Consider the following 21,723-nt stretch of genomic DNA (forward strand, 5'->3'; position numbering starts at 1 on the left):
TTACGCCTTTAAACTTGTTTATTTTGACCATTCACAATAAATCTGACACAAATGACAGGTATTTGAGTAAACTCCACATTGTGGTTTATATTCCATTAACACCATTAATAACCATCGGTGGAGCTGGGGGCAGAGGCAGAGTACTACTTTCCCAAAATATGCTTGGACGGTTGTACCAACCAAGTGCCGGGGTATTTTCCAATTTTTCTGGGATATTTTTTCCCACATTTCCCTCCCGTTCTCTGTAAAGAACGAATGTTTATCAGTGTTTTCTTTAGAATATTTGGTTGTTTAGTTAAAAAAAAAAAAAAAAAACATCAGACGAATAAAAGAACATTATTTTAAAGGCCCTCTGAGATAACCTTGCTTCCCACAACCCCCCAGGAAAAAAGCTCTAGCTCCAATAAACACCAAAAAAGATCTATTTTTGTCTATTTTCCAAAGTAGACCAGCTTGCAATTAAAATACCAACCATAGGCGTAAAACAGAGGAGTCTTATTTCAAAATGCTCCAAAGTAGTCATTATCGTTTAACCGCAAGCATGCTACGTAGTTAAATTGCCAATGGATGGTGATAATGTTCCTGAAGGCTAATAATAATCCCAATAATGAAAGTGTTCTGGCGGCTTGCGGGCGAAGCGACGCAGCACACAGTGCAGGGGAGGGGAGGGATGATGGAGCTAAGATGGCAGACCGTCTGAGGGTGCAGCCGCTCGGGGGTCACCGCATTTCCGAGGGACAAATGGCAACGGAAACCCAAAACAACGAATGCTCTTGATGTTTTTGACATTTTACAGGGAATGTTCTTGTAGCTCGCGGAAGAGACGTGGAGGAGGAAGAGAAAGGAGGAGGGAAGGAGGAGGACCTCGGTCGCTGAATTAGCCCTGATAACAAGCGCCGAACCAGGATACAATTTGTGCCATTTTTCCGCAACGTTAAAAAGGCCACATTATAAGCGCGGCTCGGATTTAACAATACGTAGATTGTACCCGATGGCCGGGCGTGATTTAGCTGCTTTTCCTTTTGCGTGATTCATTTATGCATTGTGCTCCTAAACGATGATGTGTGCCGCTGCGGCAGCGGCCGCCGCCTGTGGGGGGATTCTGCCCTCTTCGTCGCCGTCGATGGGGCTGGGAGTCCGGGTCATTTACGGACTAGGAGCCGATCTCTCCACAATTGGGCCGGGGATGGGTCCCTGTCCGACAACCGGAGCCCAGTCTGACTGTCGGACTCGGTATCAGCTCTTACTGTCAGGGAGAGCCCTGGCGGAAAGATACCGGAGGATTTACACGACTGCCATCAACGATAAAGAGCAAGGAATAAATCCAGGAAGGTGAGTGGTGCTATTTGGCTGTTCATGGTTGAGGCTGGCTTGTCATTCGCCGGGCTAGCTTGGAGCTAACCTTAGCTCAACTTCATATCCCCGGCTCCACACGACTATCCCTAATGAAATGTCATTCATGTCTCGCGGCCTAGTTTTTATTGTTCATGTTGCTGTCGCATTAGCCTCTAAAATAAATCTTAAAAAAGAATCCCAAGGGATGCGCTGTTTTGTGAAGGGGTGGGGGCACTCCCGGTGGGGTCAGCTTGCGATGCTAGCATTTGGTCCAGGGACTTCCTTAGCCTCTCTGATCCCTGTGTAGCTCTTGTTAGCTTCGTCCAATATCCGCAAAAGAAGGCTCGTTTGGTTGATGGATCTTTTAGCTGTACATCTCAACACTTGTCATTTAACTAACGTCACTCGCTCCGAGTGGACGATTTAAATGGAACGCACCTTTGGTTCATATCAAAGCCCAAGCTATGCAACTATAAGCTCAGCTGTCATGTAAGAATTCGACACATTTATACCCTAATCGACGTTACCACCACAACGTAAACTGACTAAAAGTGAATAATTAGATCAGGAACTGCCCAGGATGTACATTGTTACTCGAGTCGTGGACATACGTGTGTGTTTAGGCCCAACGGCGTCACTATTTCGATCGCTAGCTAGTTAGCGTGCCAGCTAGCTGGACGTCAACAAACATGGGAGTGTTAGAGTCTCCTTGTAAATATTTTTTTTTAAGGAGACTCACAGTAGTGAGAGTGACACAATAATCCGTGTGTGTGTTTTTATTTCCTTATTTTTGTAAGGGGGTTAGATCTCGAGTGGCAGTTTTCTTGCCTAAGCGAGTTACGTCACTTATTGTCAGTCAGGTTGGAGGAGCTGGGTCATTGCAGCATCCTCCCTCACTCTGCTCTTGTTGATGTCATGAATGTCAGTTTTCAATGAGGCTTTTCTTCACCGCAAAATTATTATTTTACCGGCACCAAAATATATTGTTGGTGTATACCCAAATTTAAATTTGCTCCCACTCTCTATTTAGAGTCACCTTCTCATTGTAGGAGATGTTCCTTTATTGGTGTCCTCCCCTCTAAATGGCCGTGCTGGAGGAAAAGTGTCGATATGCATGATGCAAATTCTTTATCAATAAGTCGGTCATGGTTTCAAGTTCACGTTTTCATTGAGCAAGGCACAAGCAACTTGCCTAAGATAGCAATTAAGACTTGGAACGGTGGAAGGGTATGACTCAATCAGAAAGTGAAATCATTTTTTGTCCCATAGCCACCAGTAATTTCATTTACTTGAGACCAGGGATTTGTGTTATTGCTCCATGGTCGCCTCTGGGGAAAATGAATCGTAAATTAATCAATTATTTGACACCTCCCCCTTCTCTAAATGAAAACTTATTGTAATGTTACTTGATATCTAATAAATAGCATTGCGGACATCAAAGCACCAGAGCAATGCAAATTTATTGAGTAACAGTATTTGTCAAAATATGGAAGATCCAGTGTGGTGAGAATTCTAAAAGACTATTGCCGGGTTGATTTATGTCTTTCTAAATAGCGAAAATCATCCTTGTTGTCAACTACAAAGATGATATGCATAACGTATGTTTCCAAGACCATGATTTTACTGTTAATGTTCTTTTTTTGCTGCCATCAAAGCATAAAACATTATCGTCACTGGCGGTGGCACTACAAAGCATCAGCATAATTTCATCCTGGCTTTTTATACGCGTCACGCCACTTGAAAGGTTTTTTTTTATTTTTACACTCATGCTTCAGTGAATATATTTGGTCCGGGCCCATTTTAGTTTTGTAAAATCTTCTACAGGCCAGAGTAAATGTGTGGAAAAAAATACATATGTTAGACAATTATGGATTGGTGGGTTTGATGTTTTTATTTTTTTTACTCTGAGATTCTAATACTTGTTTTTAGAATTGCACGGTGGGTCGGATCAAATGCGCTCACAGGCCATATATGGTCCTCCTGTCGTGTAGGTTCCCCATCACTGCTTGACGGATAATTCTTATGACAGATGATTTCTTTCTTTCAGGGGAAAGAAAGCCTTGAACAAGAAGAAGCTGAAAAGGCGTCAAAAGGTGAAGTCCAAAGTCAAATCGAGGACTAAGGTATTCATGTCAATTGAACAATATGTCGTCATTACGTATGCACAAACAAATCCTTATAATTGACATAATCAAGTGGAATTCTACTGATAAAAATCATGTTTGGCGCCAGACTCCATGTCATCCACAAACGCTGCCAGGGGAGTGCCAAGAGGCACAATACGAAACACACCGCAGAGGGGGGGGTGGCTTGGGTGGCTCATCCGTGTTAGCGACGGCCTGTTGCCAAGCGACCCGATGTGTTCCGCATCGCCACGGCAACAGTTGCCTGGCTCCAACTCTTCCATCGAAAGGGGACACCTTGTCTGTACTTGAGGAGGATGGGGGGCGATTTTCTGCCCTACTTTGCAGACCGAACAGGTTTTGTGTGCTCTGTTTATTTTCCTCAAGGTCAAACGCAATCTCGTTGACTTCTAGGTTGCTGGGAATGATTGGAAATAGAAATAATCGGTTAAAGGGTCAAACTTTTTTTTTTTTTATCTTGGGCATCCGCTTTGTTTCCACACTGTTTCCTCAAAGAATGGGGTTAGAGTAGAAATGGGCATGGAGGCATTCAATTGTGGATAGTGTACAGGCAGTCATGTTGGATTTGTCTGTTCGGTGAGTAACCTCGGCCTGACTGGGAGCTTTCACTGCCATCGTCACGGCAGTTCTCCTCAGGCATTTTGTCAGCCTCTTTGCTTGTGCGCACTTTGACCTTAAGCCATGTCTAATATGATCTAGTATTGTTTTGGAGCCATCATATTTTGGGGCATCTTTAGGCCAATAAGCTATGAAGTTAGACGAGGAGCTTCAATCAGTCAAGTCATAACCTTGTCTACGAAAGAAAATGTTTTGCCACTATTTTGTAGCATTTATAGGCAATTTGAAACAAATCTGGGGGATGTTAGGCCTGCTAAAATCCAATATTGCACAAAGGTACACGCATGCACATAAATTGGTCAATTGTCAGGATTGCTGAGACCCCCAAGTTGTCGAAATGAATAACTCAATTCAAAGAATAACATTTGTTTGAATGCTTGATTCTTACAATATTCACACAGTTAAGCAAAAGTGCGCTTGTACTCCAATTTTCTTCCCCCTGCTAGTGCCAAAAGCATCATAACTGATTCCAAGTTAATCCCAATAACATCCTCCTCATACACCTCCTCGTCTTTCAATGGCCAACTGAGCGAGGCGTCTACTTAATATGCATTTTGAATTATTTGAAGATGTGTGATATATACATTGTCGAATCAGACTCCTGGTGATGAATAGATCACATTAAAAGAAACACTTTATTATTTATTATATACAATTTAGCACTGCAGGCTGGATTACATATGCAACACTGTATTAATTGTGGAAAAAAAAGTGTCTATAAATACAAAAGTGGCTTCAATGGCACAATTTTAGTGTAAACTCTGTCAACAAGAGCTGCTCAAATAACTGGAAAACATTTCTTATTTTGAAAAGTGAGTCTTGATGACTGATTAATTAGATCCCCCAAGACTGAATGTGTTTTCATGGAATTGTCACAGGAGGACTGAGCAGATACAGTCAACATGTGTAGGGGTAGGTGTAGTGAAAGATAGTGACAACCAGCCACAGTTAAAGAACCTAAACTAAAACGTCTTTCAAAGATGGAAAGAAAAAAAAAAGCGAAGAAACTTTTGCTTTTTTTACTTAAAGCAAATGACACTGTTGCCATGTGATCGTTGTTGTTCCCGGAGGTGTCATGTGTTTGGACACATGTCTTTCTCAAGATGCGGCTAAAATTAAATGTTAATTGCAAATGATTCAACCGAATATCCTCAGTTAACCGAAGAAAAATTGAAATCTAATACATTTGAATATCACTAGGATGAGGTACAAATCTGACCAAAATATTTTGGGAAATGCGTTGAAGTCCAGTATGTCATTTAGGATACAATTGAGATCAACACGCAATAGGTGAAAAGCTACAATGAAGAGAAACTAAAAAAAAAAAAATCTGTCCCTTTGTTGCTCGTAAATCACCCGTGACTGCCATAAATTTCAGTTTCATCAGAGGTTTGTTTTCTACAGAATCTTTCTGACTGAACTTGACGGAATGTTCTGGCAGTCTTTCAGGATTCTTGGAACTGTAGTTACAGTTGTATCGTTTATTTTAGTTCACATGAAGAAACAATGGAGGAAACAGCACCTGATTCACAGTCAAAAGAGGCCTGATACTCATGACCTCACATTTATTCTATGTTCACTGATAACAAAAGCTAAGTCATGTACTGTCAGCCTACTAGAGCCCCACAACAAATTTCGTTTTATTTTGTTCGATATCTACTACTACGACACTAACCAACCTCAACACAGCATTGTAGAGCCTGAATTGAGAAGTTGTGAGTTGTTTGTCGAACTCAAGGTCGGTCACTTGTTTTCGGTGAACATTTATAGCACTTGAGTATATGAAGAACAATAAAAAAAAAAAAAAGAATAAAATAAATAAATAAAAATCTGTGCATCGACGAGACAAATCACAATTGTATTTCATCCTCAATTCCTCATCTTTTATTGTTTTTAACATGAGCCTCTGTGTGTGACAGTTAACAATGTTACATACTGGAATGTTACTTAAAAGTTGCGTACTCTTAATGAAGATTTTATCAGATGACCGTTTGGCCCTGGAATGGACTATTTCCTGTGGAAAATGGGGTTGACCAGCATCCCAAAAATGATGTACAAACATCCGCTGCTTTCAAATTGTCTCTTCTATTATACAAAGTCCCATTTTCAGCATGGGGTTTGTATTACATGCCTTCTCCTCTTTAAATGTACACTAAAGGCTACAGGTAAGAAGAGAGCAGCAGACTCTTCCTTGTTGCTTTGAGCTCAGTACGAATGACCTCCTCCCAACCCCCTGCTCCTGCCTCCTCCTCCTAAACAGATGACATCACCTCCTGCGATGGGTATTCCCAAAGGGCAATAAGAGGCAGTGGCGATCGATCATTGAATCTCCTCTTCTCTAGGGGTCGGGGCTAAAAATACTGCCTCAATGGAGAAAGCCAAACGTTTAGCGAGCTCATCCTGATTATTATTTAATGGACACTCTTAGATGTACCTCATGCTGCTTCCTTTACACCCTGCTGCTTCAAATGTCTTCCGAATCAACATTTTTGGGGTGAATTTTTGCACTCCACAAACACATCGTGTCCCGTCCAAGTGCTGCCTCCATTAAATGTCCAATTGCAAACCGCATGTACAACGTGTATACAAATAAAATCACCAGTGAATCCCTCTTAGTTAAAAACTCATTCTTCTTGTAAATTAATCCAAATAAAAAAAAGACCAATCAATATAAATAGCAATACTGTGGTGCCTTGACACGATGACTAGTGACCGGTTTTGTGAGGTATGAGCTTTAATTACCGTCTCAATTATGGTGGCAGGTCAAGTCATTTAATTTCACAAAAACTGTGGCCGTTTGCCAGATATAATTAGAACCTATTTTTCATGAAAGAGGCGTTTGTTCAAACTGTTGCGTATTTAATGTCAACCTAGGAACAAAATCCCTTTGGCTCACCAGCATATGTGGTGTTGTTGTTGTTACACTTTAAGCAAAGCACTTTAGCACTAGCTCCTCGCTCTTGTCAGCCATGTTGTTAGCGTAAAGATCGTCCGATAGCGGGGAGGTGCTTTTCGGATTACGGACAAATAAACTCAAATTAAATCTCAACTTCCTTAATCTTAATGAGAGCGTCACTGCCAACCAATGCCAACGATTCCCTTTTGTCACTTTGGCTCCCACAGACGGAGAGTTTTGATGGCACCCTCTGCGTGCCCGACATCAAGCTGCACAGCAACCCGTCCGCATTCAACGTTTACTGCAACGTGCGCCACTGCGTGCTGGAATGGCAGCAGAGGGAGGCCTCGTTGGCCCTGGCCTCCAGGAGCTCGGTGCAAAGTGGAGACTCGGACAGTGAGGAGGAGGAGGAGTACCGGGAGCCAGCCGTGAAGCTGCCCAAGGTAAGGATCTCAAATGAGCAGTCTTTATTGATTGCTCTAAGTTTGCAAATGGAAGATTAGACCAACTCGTAACGGTGATTTGAAAAGTATACGACTAGAGGATATTTCCTACATGGGATGATGATCTAAGGGATTAAGTAAAAGTCTTTTAATATTCTGATAGGGCTTTTTAGTTTGGCCTGAAAGTTAGTTCAAAATTTAAGAAGGCACATTCTAACTAGGTCAGGTCTTCAGTTCAGATTTCTCTGTGTCCATAGATCATCGGCATCGGCCTGTGTGGGGTCTTTGAGCTGATAAAGGAGACGCGCTTCTCGCACCCCTCGCTATGTCTGCGCAGTCTGCAGGCCTTGTTGGACATGCTGCAGGGGCAACAGCCTGAGGGCTTCCAGACTGAGCCTCCCGACGTGCTGGGTGAGGAGTGTGCACCCAAATCGCTCTCATTGATGTTTGAGGAAAATAAATGTGTTTTGTATCGATATAAAGTGTGTGTATCGACCTTGTGCTGTAACTGTATGCCACTGGGGCACCTAAGGTGTATCTGTAAATTCTGTCTTGTACTTTTTTTAAACCACATTTTGTGATTGGACTTCATCTTATGTTTCAATGATTCGATATAGTGAATTAATCAAGATTTTTCTGCTCCTTCATTTCTAATAATAATTGAATACATGTTATTCCTCAGAGTCCCTTTTCCAGCTGCTGCTGGAGACCACGGTCCGAAGCACGGGCCCCAATGACCCGACGGGACAGGCTATCACTGCCCTGTCCTGCGCTTGCCTCTTCAGCCTGGTGGTATCCTGGGGGGACACCGGCAAGATTCTGCAGGCCGTCTCCGCCATCCTCACCAACAATGGCAGCCACGCTTGTCAGACGATACAGGTGACTTACTCATATGTTAGTAAATATAATGTCAATCAGTTTGTGCTTCATGATGCAATCCAATTCATTGTGCTGGTCCTTCTGGTGTGCCCGCCATGGTCGATGGTTCGTATAATACAAGCCGACACAAATGAAGAAGCACAGTATTTCGACTACTACTAGTATGACGACTGCTGTTAGTGACTCAGTAAGATTGCTGTAGTATTGGTCATTTTTCATATATTTTTACATTATGTCTACATGTGTTGCTTCACCATTTGTATTTAAGTATCCATTACCTCTAATGACCATTGATGCTAACCATCAGCATATCAATAGGTTTTCACATTGTTAGCATGAAGATGATCAGACTCCCCAGAGGCAAAGCAATATGGTTGTTTTAAATACACAATGTGAATTATCTTTGTCAGTAAAGCACTGGGAGTGTCATAAACAGCGTGTAGCCTGTTTTTGATGACTCATTAAAATTTTGACAAACTTCTGAAGTAAGATGGATTGAGTTCACTACCACCAGACAGCACTTGTGCTCACAAGTCAAAGCAAAACAGCTTCAGGGTGGCTTCTTCATTAATATTCAGAAATCTTAAGGTACTACTGTTGTTTGGAAACGTGCATTTCGTTCACCAGAAGCAGTGATGAAGGGTAGGTTCCTTTACAAGATATTTTACGGGAGACAGTGCGCCTCCTTCGTGCATTTAATCTAACCAATGTGGACAGTCCAAATTAAGTTTGGCAAAATGCCAGGCGTCTTGCAGTCCCCTCTACTAATTAGTTTACCCTTCCCGATGACTTTTTCTGTTCCGCCAAGTGACCGGTCCTCGTTTTCTTTCCCTTTATTGCCGTCGATAGTAGCTGTCCCTCTGTCTGGCTTCCTTCCACATTCTAAATACATGCATTGCTGTAAATTGTCCGTCGGTGTAAGTGGGAATGGTTGTTTGTCTGTATGTACCCTGCAATTGACACGAAGCCAGTCCAGGTTGTACTGCTGGCTCAGCTGGGATTGGCCAGCACTCAGGAAAATGGGTGGATGGATTCCTAATGACGTCTTCCATCTGCAGTTGAATAAATAACCCCCCCCAGCCACTATCTGCGGTATTCACTCTCACTGGCTTTAGTCCTGATGTTCTAATGTTCAATGTTTAAAAAAAATAAAAAAATCTGCTGATTTAATTATTAGATTGGCACCAAGTAGAACCCAAACTCGATTTTAAGATTCATGTTAAATTTGTGTTTAGTTTAAAATGCTTTTGCTGCAGTTGATAGAGTCCGATGACATCATTTAAAATTGAGCGTTAATATATTCAAGACAGATCCGCCCCCCCCCCCCATTAGATTGTTAGATTTACACTATAAAGTGCCAGTTTGCAGCTTACAGACTACAAGCAGTTTTTCCTTTTTTTTTTTTTCTTTTTTCTATTTTTTTGACAAGACTGAGTCATCACAGAGACAGGCTGGCGAGAAGTGTGTGCTTCTGCGCACTGCACGTTTGTGTTTGTGTGTGATATAACTGCCACGGTAATGAGATGTTGAGCTCAATGAGATGAGGGAGAACTCACACTGCAGGTCGTAATACTATTCAAAGGAGTCATCAGCAGCGCCAGAAGCGTCATTTGCTTCCCATAATGAGTCCCCATAACGTCTGTAAAAGAGCCAATGTAGTGTCTTCTTTAAGCTTTACTTACACATGTGATTCCCCTAGGTGCCCACCATATTGAACGCCCTGCAGAGGAGCGTGCAGGCCGTTTTGGTGGGAAAGATCCAAATCCAGGAATGGTTTGGGAACGGCATTAAACGTGCGGCATTGATGAACAAATGGGTGCTGAAAGGCGTGACCATCGACGAGGATGAGCGCTGTCTCCTCCAGACTGACGGCTCCTTTCTCTACCTGCTCTGCAAGGACGGACTTTATAAAGTGGGCTCGGGGTACAGCGGCACTGTCAGAGTACGTGACACTGACAATTAATTCCGCAGTTGAACCTTGAAAGTTAAAATCAATCAATAAAATAAATATGTACTGTATTTTCCGGACTATAAGGCGCACCTTCAATGAAGGGCCCATTTTAAAACTTTGTCCTTATAGAAGGCGCACCATTAATGCATCATGTCGGATTTTTAATCCAAATCAAATCATTCTCCATTTTATCTTTTTTTATTTCAACTGCAGACGCGACAAATTACTTTATAATCACAAAATAATGATCCATAGTCTTTTTGATTCATGATACATAGTCTTTAGCGGGCCGCTTATGATTGATTTCATGACACAATGCTTCGGGCCAGTTTAAATTTAGGAATTTGGTCCATATATAAGGCGCACCGGACTGTAAGCGGCTTTTGAGAAAATTTTAGGTGCGACTTATAGTCCGGAAAATACGGGACGTATATATATATATGTGTGTGTGTAGTATGTGTGTATACGTATATGTAGTGTGTATATGGAAAATTTCATATGCCTTTATTAAAATGGTCTGAAATTCAAATATAGTTATTCCCTTTTAAAAACCATTAATTGCTGGCCAGTGTGTGGTCTTTTTTTAACTGACGTATAATTTATTCATCTTTTTTCTCAGGGTCACGTTTACAATTCCACATCCCGCATCAGGAATCGCACAGAGAAGAGATCATGGCTGGGCTTCGCGCAAGTAATTTGAACTCCTCATTTCAACTCCGCAATTGCATATTGAACTATTAAATGGTTTCAGATAAAAGGCAAAAAAATTACCGTAAAGCCTACATTGTTTTGTGAGTACAGATGAGTAGCGCATTGTCTTGTCCCTTTAGGGCTACTTGTTGTACCGGGACACAGGTAACCACAGTATGTCGGCCATCAAGCTCAATCCTGAGACACTGGAGCCTGAGGGGGCTGTCACCATGCCAGGTGCTTACACAGTATTACTTTTATAGCACTTTATATCTAGCTATGTTTGTTTTTAAAGTATTCTATAAATAAAGTTTCGCTGAGTTTATCAGGCTGCAGTATGCATTATATATTCTGATCGTTTTTTTTTACCTTTTTTGACCTCTCGTCATCATCGACGCAAGATTGATTAAAGCTGCACAAGCCCTGGATAGTATTTACAGTTCCATTCCTCTGTCCAGGTCAACACTCGGATGGACAGAACATCCTCTTCACAGACGGAGAGCACATCAACCAAATAGCAGCCTGCAAAGATGTGAGTCTTAAGTTATTTTCGTGGGAATTCCTCAACAACCAGGTCTACCTAATGACTATTCTGAATTATTCTGAATTATTTTTAATTCCCCAGCAGTTCAAAACGCTTTACATTCCCACAAAGCCTCTTCTCGACTAATGCTGTCACTTATACCGAGTGAGCTGCGCTTTCGTGTGGCATTGAAGGGTCGTGCTTGCATATTCGCCGGAGTTTAATGTCACAATCTATCAGCCTAAGCACATAAGAACTGCGCTTGCGATCCAGGTGGGGGGGAGGGGCCTATGTGAAATCCATATAAAACTGCCATTGCCGACAAGGGAGCAGCTTAGCGGGAAGGAAATCAAGAGCGCTTCTGCGCATATGGTGTATTATTTTTTATATCCCTTGTTGCCTGCCAAATGTTGATGGTCTCCTGAGATTTAATGCCATTAGTACAGGTACAGAGCTGTGCTTTATGCTATAGATTTAATTAATAATGCTTCAGCACAAAGGCTGAAAGGAAGATTTCAAAGAACAAACACATATTGCAAATAGGATCAAATAACAGGTGGAAACTTCTCATGGCCACAATTAAGCAATTTGATATTTTTGACATTGGCTAATACACAATAAATCAACTCTCAATTCAAGCAGTATCTATAAAATGTTAGACTTGTTTTTTTTCTTAATGTGTCATGCATCTTCAAAGCATTAGTCGTTTTATTTTACTGTTTTTATTTTTTGAACACGGCGTATCCTAGGTCAAGGACGTTCTTGTGTGGTGTCTCTTTAGCAGGATGGTTTTGTGGTGCGCATCTACACTATGAGCTCAGACCCGAGCCTGCAGCAGGAACTGCAGCTGAAACTGGCAAGGAAGTGTCTGCACGCCTGCGGCATCTCCCTCTTTGACCTCGAGAAGGATCTGCACATCATCAGTGAGTGATGCTAAATGGACATGGTGGTTTTTTTCAAAGAAACATTATTTTCTCATATAGCGGCTGGAGCCGAAGAGCGCCGAGTTGCTCGACGATCGAAAGCACTACGTCGGTGCTTATTTCTTTTTTTCAACTGTGATTCATTTGCCTCTCTGTTGGTGCTGCTGTTTTGGTTAGCAGGATATTTCAAGTCATAGAAAAAGTGGGTGAACGACAGCAACTATTAACTGACTCAATTACAACCCAAATCAAGTGTTTTTCTTAATGTGAATAAGAAGACATCTGTTTGAAGGAGGCCTTCATTTGTCTTAGACGTATGGCGACCAAGTGGAGCTTATTTGATTGCTCTACAAATAAATAATAGTTGTTTGAAGATAGATTAGAATAAGATAGAGGTCTCTTTGAGCTGCGGGGATTTGTTTACTCAAGCAAATGCCGGCCATTAATATCTCTTGATGCTAAGTATCAATAAGAGTCGAGGCCACTTTTTAAGAAAATGCAACACTGTGTACTTGTAGTCTGTGTATGTTGGTCAGAAAGTATCCTATCTCCATGAGGCCATAACTCAAAACCCCGTGTTGATCTCACAGGCACAGGATTTGATGAGGAGGCGGCGTTACTTGGAGCTGGCAGGGAATTTGCGCTGATGAAAACTGCCTCTGGGAAGGTGAGCGTGAATATCCTGTATTTTTGAAGTCACACACTCACTGTCCACCATCATTCAGTCCACTCACACCATCTAAGAGCAATAAATTGATTTGAGCGACGCACATTCCTTGCTTTTTAGTGGCTAAATTACAATAGATGCGTGTGTACCTAATGTTACAGAGGATCAAGTGTCGGAGAAACAAGCTTTTGTCATACAAACACAAGCCCATGCCAAGTATGTTGTCAGGCAGCGGTGTGTGCAGGGCGTACTTTGTTGCTTTTTTGCCGTGGGTGTGACTCAGAGTGAGGCCTTGCCAGATAACAAGAGGAGGCCACTTTGCTTGTTGATCATTTTTTTGGACCTGGTTGGACTAGTGTTGCTTCGTCTGGCAACACTGCTAAGTACTGTTACCTTATCTGTAGGCATAAACAGTCCCGTATGTTCCGCACTATAAGGCGCACCGGATTATAAGGTGCACCTTCAATGAATGGCCCATTTTAAAACTTTGTCCATATATAAGATATATACATTTGGCCCGCGGGCCAGACTTTGGACACGCCTGCTGTAGTGGCTCAATATTGGTCCATATATAAGGCGCACCTGATTATAAGGCGGCTTTTGAGAAAATTTGCGGTTTTTAGGTGCGTCTTATAGTGCGGAAAATACTGTTCTCAGACCTCTGTATGTTGGCCACAAACTCGAGTCCTGAATTCATTTCTGTATACATTTAGTAACACTACAGTTGTCTTCCTTCCTCCTCCTATGTCAGATCTACTACACTGGAAAGTATCAAAGCCTGGGCATAAAGCAAGGAGGACCTTCCGCTGGCAAGTGGGTGGAACTTCCTGTCACGAAATCTCCCAAGATCCTTCAGTTCTCCGTTGGCCACGACGGCTCCCACGCATTGTTAGTGGCCGAAGACGGAAGCGTCTTCTTCACCGGTTCCGCGAGCAAAGGAGAAGATGGAGAGTCCAGTACGAGACATCCACATTTACGTCGTTACGGCTCATATTGCAAGCTAACACAATTCAATTAATGTGTCATTTCCTTCGACACCCCGCGCAGCTAAAAGCCGGCGACAACCCAAACCCTACAAGCCCAAGAAGATGATCAAATTAGAGACCAAGATGGCAGTGTATACGGCGTGCAACAACGGCAGCAGCAGCATCGTCACCAAAGACGGCGAGCTGTACATGTTTGGAAAGGACGCCATTTACAGCGACAGCACTTGTGAGTTCATCTTTCATAAAAATGTCGTTGAATCCTCAAAGTCAAATGTCCCTATAAATTAGCAAGTTGTATTTCAATTAATCTTCTGGGAAAATAGTTGCGCACTTATTAATTCCACAAATACAGTGGAACATCAAATTACAAATCGGTGACCCTGTTCGCAAACTGAAACGATTATTAATCAGAAGTCACCCACAATTGTGAAATGTCTTGTTTTGAACTCCGTAGGTTCCACTCTCCAATGTTTATTTAACCCACAGTGTTCTTATTAATTCTCACATTTGACCATCACCACCATCTGCTCTCCACAGGCCAGGTGACCGACTTGAAAGGCCACGTTGTGACCCAGGTTGCAATGGGCAAGGCCCACACGTGCGTCCTGACCAAGAGCGGGGAGGTGTGGACGTTTGGTGTGAACAACAAGGGCCAGTGTGGCAGAGACACAGGGGCCATGAGCCAAGCTGGGAAAGGTGAGCAAAATAAAACCATCAAATTAAAAAAAAAAAAGTTTCTAGCCACCATGAGATTTTTATACAAGCAAATGCATTTTTGTGGGTCAAACATGGAGAGAACCATAAATGTAAGAAAGATGTCTATCCATTTTTCCCCGTCATAGAAGTAATATTTGATTGGCTGTTGGGAGTTAAGCGTGGTTTCATTGCATTTGGCATCATAGTTTATTCGACACTTGCTTGGCTGATGTGTCTGTCGCAGCATTCGGTGTGGAGAACATGGCCACGGCCATGGATGAGGACTTGGAGGATGAGCTGGAGGAGAAGGAAGAGAAGAGCATGATGTGTCAGTCTGGCATGCACAAGTGGAAGCTGGACCAGTGCATGGTTTGCACAGTGTGTGGGGACTGCACGGGCTATGGTGCCAGCTGTGTCAGCAGTGGGCGGCCTGACAGAGTACCAGGAGGGTAGGAGAACACAGATACAATATTATATAGGAGTCCTTTCAAATGACATCTTTGTGTCCCCCCCCCAGCATCTGTGGCTGTGGATCGGGGGAGTCTGGCTGCTCGGCATGCGGCTGCTGCAAAGCTTGTGCCAGGGAACTGGATGGTCAGGAGGCTCGGCAGAGAGGCATTTTTGATGCCGTCAAAGAGATGATCCCATTGGATCTCCTTTTAGGTAATGTCTTTACCTCACCCTTTAACACCGGAGCCGGAAAATTTGGCAATATAAATCCGACATTTTGCCTCCTTTGCTGTTACCGTGCGAGCTTTCACACGGCACCCTGCAATCAGATCATTTGCTGACGTCAATGCTAGCTTCTGTTGTGACGTATGAAATACTTTTCTGACAGCAACATGTGCTTTCAACACATCAGGGCGGGAAAAGTGAGTGCAAGGTGTTGTATTTGACATCCCACCCTTGCCATTGCGGCAATCCCGTACAAACAGTCGCCGTTATGCTGCGTGTGTGATTAATAATACATACAGTACGTGAAAAAGTTTACAAAGAAATTGCTGAGAATGAGGGTGTCATTATATTCGAACAAAAATGAAGATTTAGAAAATACATTTGAGGACAAAAGGTCAACATTACATTTTTCATTGATGCAAAAACTGCAGGGCGGGCCTTGCAAGTGTGACATTATTAACACTTCTGTCTCAGCATTACAGAATACACTTACAGAGTTGCTGGTTCTATTATGACTGTGATACTACCTTCAAAAGTAGAAAATAGCAAGGTGGACTTTGTCCATTCTTTGCACGGCGCCACTGACATAGAACAGCAGAAGAAGGGCATCTCTTACAGGCAGGCTAAAAAAAGGATCTGCTGTGTTCTGGCCCACAAACTTTATTCACTCACAAGTTGTCCCTCTCACTTACAAACTAAGCATGATGATCTCCTTACTACATAAGGTGTGGAAAGAGGATTTTTCAGCTTTCAGGAGTGTGCTGGTTAATGCAACCTGCGTAAGGATCACGGGAAACTTTGAAAAGATTGCGAGAAACCTGTCCTTGTTATTTCCGAGTCTGTTCTGCACACACTGCCCCCTGCCTGTTGCTTTTCTGCTGCATTCCATGTGCCTGTGTCACCCATTTTGTTCTCCTGCGGAGTTGACTCACTGTTAGTCCATTACGTGACGTCTATCCATCATCGTTCATCCATTGATGTTTGTCTTGTTGTGTTCTGCTCTGCTCCTTCTTCTCTTCCCATCCTGCATCTGTCTGGCCTGGCTGCACCTCCCCATCCTTTTTTTTGTTATCAGCTGTGCCTGTTCCTCCCCCTCCAGGCGTGAACATCGAGGAGCACATTCAGATTCGTCAGGAGGAGAAACGGCAAAGGATCAACCGCCGACACAGGCTGGAGGAGGGACGAGGTAGGACTCAGGTCAAGACAGATGGGGGCCATCCATTTATCGGAGGCATATCTGGCTAAAATCTCCCATAAAATGGAAATACATCAGGGAACCTCTCTTTGTGTTTTGGCCACACTGAAAAATCCTAAAATAATATTCATTTGAGAAATAAGAAAGGAATATTCATTTAAGAATGAATTTACATTTACGTATTTAACGGAATACAATACTTTTACGATAGGTAAAATGTTACTTCATGAAAATAAAAGTGAAGAGATAAATAAAAGTTTCTAACAACAGCGCGAGAGCACCGTATGTGCACAAAACGGATTTCCTATTTGCCATTTTATGCGTCAGAGCTCTTGCGTTGGAGAGATTACTACTCGCTGACAATAGGGTCCGTCAATGTCAGACCTATTTAATTTATTTAGTTCTGAATATACTATATCCCATGTCAGTGTTTATTACTGCAGTAGCCGAGATTGATACTTTGGTAGCTCTCATTCCTCGTGCAAACATTAATAAAAAGTACACGCATTCTTCCAAATAATCTACGTGTTTCATATTCTTAAATTATTGCTTAAATTTTAGAAATACATGAGTTTTTTTTTTTTTTTTTCGTCCATTTATTTTTCGAGAGATAACTATTTGTTGGCTTGATAAGTGAAAAAATAAACAATTGACAATCACTCATGAATTTTTTAGAGCTGAGTAAGACTTTTCAATTGCCTGAACAAAGTAATGACTTGACTTGCATTTGTTTCGGTGACTTGACGTCAGATATTTATGTGATTATATTTTTACAAGAATAAATCATAATATTAACATTAGTCATACTTTTCAAGATTAAAGTCATCTTGACTTTAGCCTGGAATTTTTTTTTTTCTTTCTTCTTCTCCGACAACTTTTTTTCAGTGTGGCCAGTACGATATTGTGCAACACCACATAACCTCAGAACTCCTAGCACAGAGCTTCATCAAAAACACAATTTAAAATTGACTTCAAAATATCATCCATGTAATTATTTACCAATAGTTGAACTGGTCATCCTAACCACATTACCCATCTTCATTAAGTGCAGTAATTTTCCAAACTCAAATATATCGCTGCAGTTGCAATATAGCAGCCGAGGGGCAGATTTAGAGTAAAATGCGGTTTTCAGACCTTTCTAGTGTATTTATAAATAGTCAGGGAGTGTTGGGAATAGTGTGAATGGCATGAGTATCAATCAGTGTTCATCCCCTTTCATTTCAATTATCTTTAAGGTGCTGCGCTAGCTTGGGTGCCTTGGTGACTTCCCCTATGCTTTTTTTTTTTTGTGAGCGTGCATGGTCGTGGCATAGCAGTATTTATCTTGTGCTGTTTCCCATTGATTTGTGAGCGTTGTTGCATGCATGTGAAAGTTTCTTTCTCCCCTAGGCCCCATTGTTTTCCCCGGTACCATTTTAATGAACCAGCGTGAGCAAGCCCTAGCCAGAATAAGACCCCTTCAGGCGCTAAGGCATAAACGGGACAAGCACAAAGGTACTACGGTCTTACACTACCTCAATGGGGACGGAGACGACCCCCCCCCCTCCCACCACTTATTTGACTTATTTCCCCCGTCTGGCTGTCCCGTCCACTCTCTAACGGGGGTCATTCAAGTGTCTTTAGGTTTAGATTTCATGGCAAGATCCACTCACTTGTGGGCTTTCTAATAGCAGTTCCACCATGGTTTGATTTGTTTTTCAAATTGCATGGTGGGCTGGATTAAAAGCTGATGGTTGACTTTTCTCAGACACAGTGCTGACTTTTATGACTTAATGCCAGGTAGAAGGAAACCCTTCACCATTCCTGTGTAATAAAAAGTACACTAGACCCTCAGAAGTGGAACACAAGTTCTGTTCCAGGAGGCTAATTGATTTCATTCTCGTTTTTGTTGTTGTTTTTTTTAGAATGCTACTTCAAAACATTACCTGTACACTTGGTACAAGTTGCATTATGCCACATTTTGAACTGGAAACAAACAAATCCATTTTACAGGTTCTGAGTTCTCGTTCAGCATTCAAATCCCTTTTCTCATTGTTTGGTACAGCAAGAGTTCTGAGGGTCAACTGTGCGTATACTTGACAAATTTGCACTTTTTAGCATCCTTCCTGAAGAAGAGGAAGCTAGTTTTCCCCTTTGACCCCCCCCCCCCCCCAACTGACACACTCTTGCACTCCACTGTTTTATTTCTGCTTAACTTTCAGCCCTGCCTATTTAGTCATAGGGCTATGAGTCAGTCAATATTTCATTTGATAGTCATTAAGAAGCTTCTAATCTTTTATTTTGTAAACCACAAACAGTTGGCAGTCATTGTGTTGTATGTGATTTATGGGAATTGACGCCCCACGCCTTAAGTCAGACCTTTTACACAAGACTCTCAGTCGACCATATTTCCTCAGCGTAGTTTAAAAATAAAAATAAAAATACAGTCTGTTGTATCTCTTACAGACAAGCTTTATTGTGTTTTATTTGAGGTCTGTTTCCCAGAAAGATCTGTTTTTTTTCCTTCTTCTTTCATTCTCAGCATGTGATTTCCTTCTCTCCTTTATCCTCCAGCTTAGTTTCTCCCAGGACTGTAGACACGAGACTCCTGGAAGTTGGTCCTGAGCTGCTTTTGCTACCCTCTGTTGCCCTCAAAACAGATCCACTTTTTTTTTTTTCTTCTTCTTCTAGATGGCAGCAGTGAGCGCGGTGAGAAAGATGCCAGTAAAATCACCACCTACCCACCCGGGGCAGTCAGATTTGACTGTGAAATGAGAGCTGTGCAGGTCAGCTGCGGTTTCCACCACTCAGGTGGGTTACTTCTCATAACCTCAATTCTAAACCTTCATCTTAACATAAAATATCTGGTCAGCCGGGGTTCTTGGCGTGTCAAATTGATAATATGATCGTGATTAACCACCACTGCTTGTTTTTTTTGCTATTTCTCTTGTGATTTTTATGGTTGCATTTTTTTTTTTTTGCAGTGGTGCTGATGGAGAATGGAGACGTCTATACGTTTGGTTACGGACAACATGGGCAGCTTGGACATGGTGATGTCAACTCCAGGTACTCTTTTGATTGCCTTTAAAAACATACGGGGGTGAAGACAACCAATGGTGGTAACCAGAAATTGAAGAAAACACTTCTAGGCCATAAATATAAAATAATCAAACACAAAACAAGGTTATTACCAGCGAGTCATCAACTCAAATTTTTGTATGAAAACACTCCAAGGCCATTAATACAAAACATTAAAACCAGTAAGTGCGACTATGGCTTATGCTGCGTGATGTCATGTTCATGTGTACCTTTCCTAATCTCAAAATGTTATATTTTAGGAGCTTCGTAAACCTCTGCAAACGTAGATCTTGAGCAAATTGACCATACAAACGGCATCTCGTCTTTCTAGGGGATCGCCAACGCTGATCCAGGCTCTCCCGGGTCCGAGCGTCCAAGTGACGGCAGGCAGCAACCACACTGTTGTTCTTCTAGTGGACGGGCAGGTCTTCACTTTTGGTAGTTTCTCGGTAAGATTTTTTTTTAAACAGTTTACTCAACATGAGTCACATTGAAACCCCAAAACACACAATTGATCTCTTAGAAGGGACAGCTTGGGCGACCTATCCTTGACATGCCCTACTGGAACGCCAAACCATCCCCTATGCCCAACATCGGCGCCAAATACGGACGAAAGGCCACCTGGATCGGCGCCAGCGGTGATCAGACGTTCCTGCGTATTGACGAGGCGCTCATCAACTCGCACGTGCTGGCCACTTCCGAGATCTTTGCCAGCAAACACATAATCGGTCTCGTGCCCTCCTTCGTTTCTGAGCCGCCTCCGTTCAAATGCTTACTCATCAACAAAATGGACGGAAGCTGCCGCACCTTCAATGATTCTGAGCAGGAGGACCTGCAAGGGTTTGGGCTGTGCCTGGACCCTGTCTATGATGTCATATGGAGGTCAGTCCAAGGACTTTTTGTGCTATTATTTTCCATTAAAAAAATATCACTCTGGCCCACCAAGAATATATGTTCATTACAAAGAGTCCACAATATTTGTTGCATCAACTTAGCCATTGTTTTTCTCTGTTACTGCTAGCCACTCCACATCTTCTCCCTGTGCTCCTTCAAAAAAACGATGGTAATCAATCTCCTTAATCGAGTTCATCTTTGTGCTATTAGGTTCTTACCAGCTTCGAGAGAGATGTGGTGCTACAACGCAGTGATAGCAGACGCCAGGGTGCCCTCCGCCACAGATCTACAAGCTCGCTGCAGCATCCTCAGCCCGGAGCTGGCGCTGCCTGCGGGGTCACAAGCCACCACCACGCGCTCACATGGCGCCCTCCACATTCTCGGTAATGCGAGAGCTTATATTCTGCTTTGCCGCCAGAAGGTTTCATGCTAAGTATACTTCTGTCGCCAGGTTGCCTGGATACCCTGGCGGCCATGCAGGAGTTGAAGATGGGTGTGGCCAGCGCCGAGGAAGAGACACAGGCAGTTATGAAGGTCTACTCCAAGGAGGACTACAGCGTGGTGAACCGCTTTGAGAGTAAGTGTGTACTTGAAAATATAAATCTTTGAGCTGTGATTTATTGGAGGTTAGCCGTTGAACATTACAGCCATCAGCACATCGCATGGCCTTAATGATGTGGGACGTTTTAGGTCACGGTGGCGGTTGGGGCTACTCGGCCCACTCCGTTGAGGCCATTCGCTTTTGTGCTGACGCCGACATCTTGCTGGGTGGGCTGGGCCTCTTTGGTGGGCGTGGAGAATATACCGCTAAAATCAAGGTAAGGAACCTGTTGCTCAAATTAAGGCTGCGTTGATTTCTTATTCAGAATTCATTGAATGCTTTCATCCCATTTTGGCAGCTTTTTGAACTGGGGCCTGATGGAGGCGACCATGAGACAGATGGAGATCTTCTTGCTGAGACTGACGTACTGGCCTATGACTGTGCTGCCAGGTACAGTTAATTTAGATTACCGGTATGTACTGTATCAAATATTACTCAAGTGCTGCCTAATCTACTCGAGTAAAGAAACGCCTGGTCTAAGTAGACGCCTCCTTTCTTCTTTCTGCCTTACTTTTTTTAAATGCATCTGCACGAATAAAGTTCTTCTCCA

General features: G+C 42.6%; 1 protein-coding gene across 14 annotated transcripts in view; it reads left to right on the forward strand.

Moving 5' to 3' along the window:
* Positions 1-624: 624 nt before the first annotated feature.
* The window catches only part of mycbp2 (MYC binding protein 2), a 50,876-nt gene continuing 29,777 nt past the window's right edge, over positions 625-21,723 (forward strand). For 5 of the 14 annotated variants that reach the window (XM_061287903.1, XM_061287914.1, XM_061287911.1 and 2 more), the window contains exons 1-26: positions 625-1,332; positions 3,383-3,458; positions 7,221-7,436; positions 7,694-7,847; positions 8,119-8,315; positions 10,015-10,257; positions 10,886-10,957; positions 11,097-11,193; positions 11,415-11,488; positions 12,261-12,402; positions 12,993-13,069; positions 13,821-14,025; positions 14,117-14,281; positions 14,593-14,751; positions 14,996-15,200; positions 15,269-15,414; positions 16,502-16,612; positions 18,011-18,115; positions 19,292-19,411; positions 19,585-19,666; positions 20,010-20,127; positions 20,202-20,560; positions 20,783-20,955; positions 21,024-21,149; positions 21,263-21,390; positions 21,472-21,563. In XM_061287903.1, the coding sequence (XP_061143887.1) occupies positions 1,058-1,332; positions 3,383-3,458; positions 7,221-7,436; positions 7,694-7,847; positions 8,119-8,315; positions 10,015-10,257; positions 10,886-10,957; positions 11,097-11,193; positions 11,415-11,488; positions 12,261-12,402; positions 12,993-13,069; positions 13,821-14,025; positions 14,117-14,281; positions 14,593-14,751; positions 14,996-15,200; positions 15,269-15,414; positions 16,502-16,612; positions 18,011-18,115; positions 19,292-19,411; positions 19,585-19,666; positions 20,010-20,127; positions 20,202-20,560; positions 20,783-20,955; positions 21,024-21,149; positions 21,263-21,390; positions 21,472-21,563 (3,917 nt within the window). In that variant the 5' untranslated portion in view covers positions 625-1,057. Of the gene's footprint in view, positions 1,333-1,618; positions 1,825-3,382; positions 3,459-7,220; positions 7,437-7,693; positions 7,848-8,118; positions 8,316-10,014; positions 10,258-10,885; positions 10,958-11,096; positions 11,194-11,414; positions 11,489-12,260; positions 12,403-12,992; positions 13,070-13,820; positions 14,026-14,116; positions 14,282-14,592; positions 14,752-14,995; positions 15,201-15,268; positions 15,415-16,501; positions 16,613-18,010; positions 18,116-19,291; positions 19,412-19,584; positions 19,667-20,009; positions 20,128-20,201; positions 20,561-20,782; positions 20,956-21,023; positions 21,150-21,262; positions 21,391-21,471; positions 21,564-21,723 lie in introns of those variants that run through there. The other 9 variants (XM_061287904.1, XM_061287915.1, XM_061287905.1 and 6 more) reach the window with 8 other exon arrangements.

The sequence above is a fragment of the Syngnathus typhle genome, linkage group LG9, assembly GCF_033458585.1.
Source record: "Syngnathus typhle isolate RoL2023-S1 ecotype Sweden linkage group LG9, RoL_Styp_1.0, whole genome shotgun sequence".
In the NCBI taxonomy this organism is placed as follows: Eukaryota; Metazoa; Chordata; class Actinopteri; order Syngnathiformes; family Syngnathidae; genus Syngnathus; species Syngnathus typhle.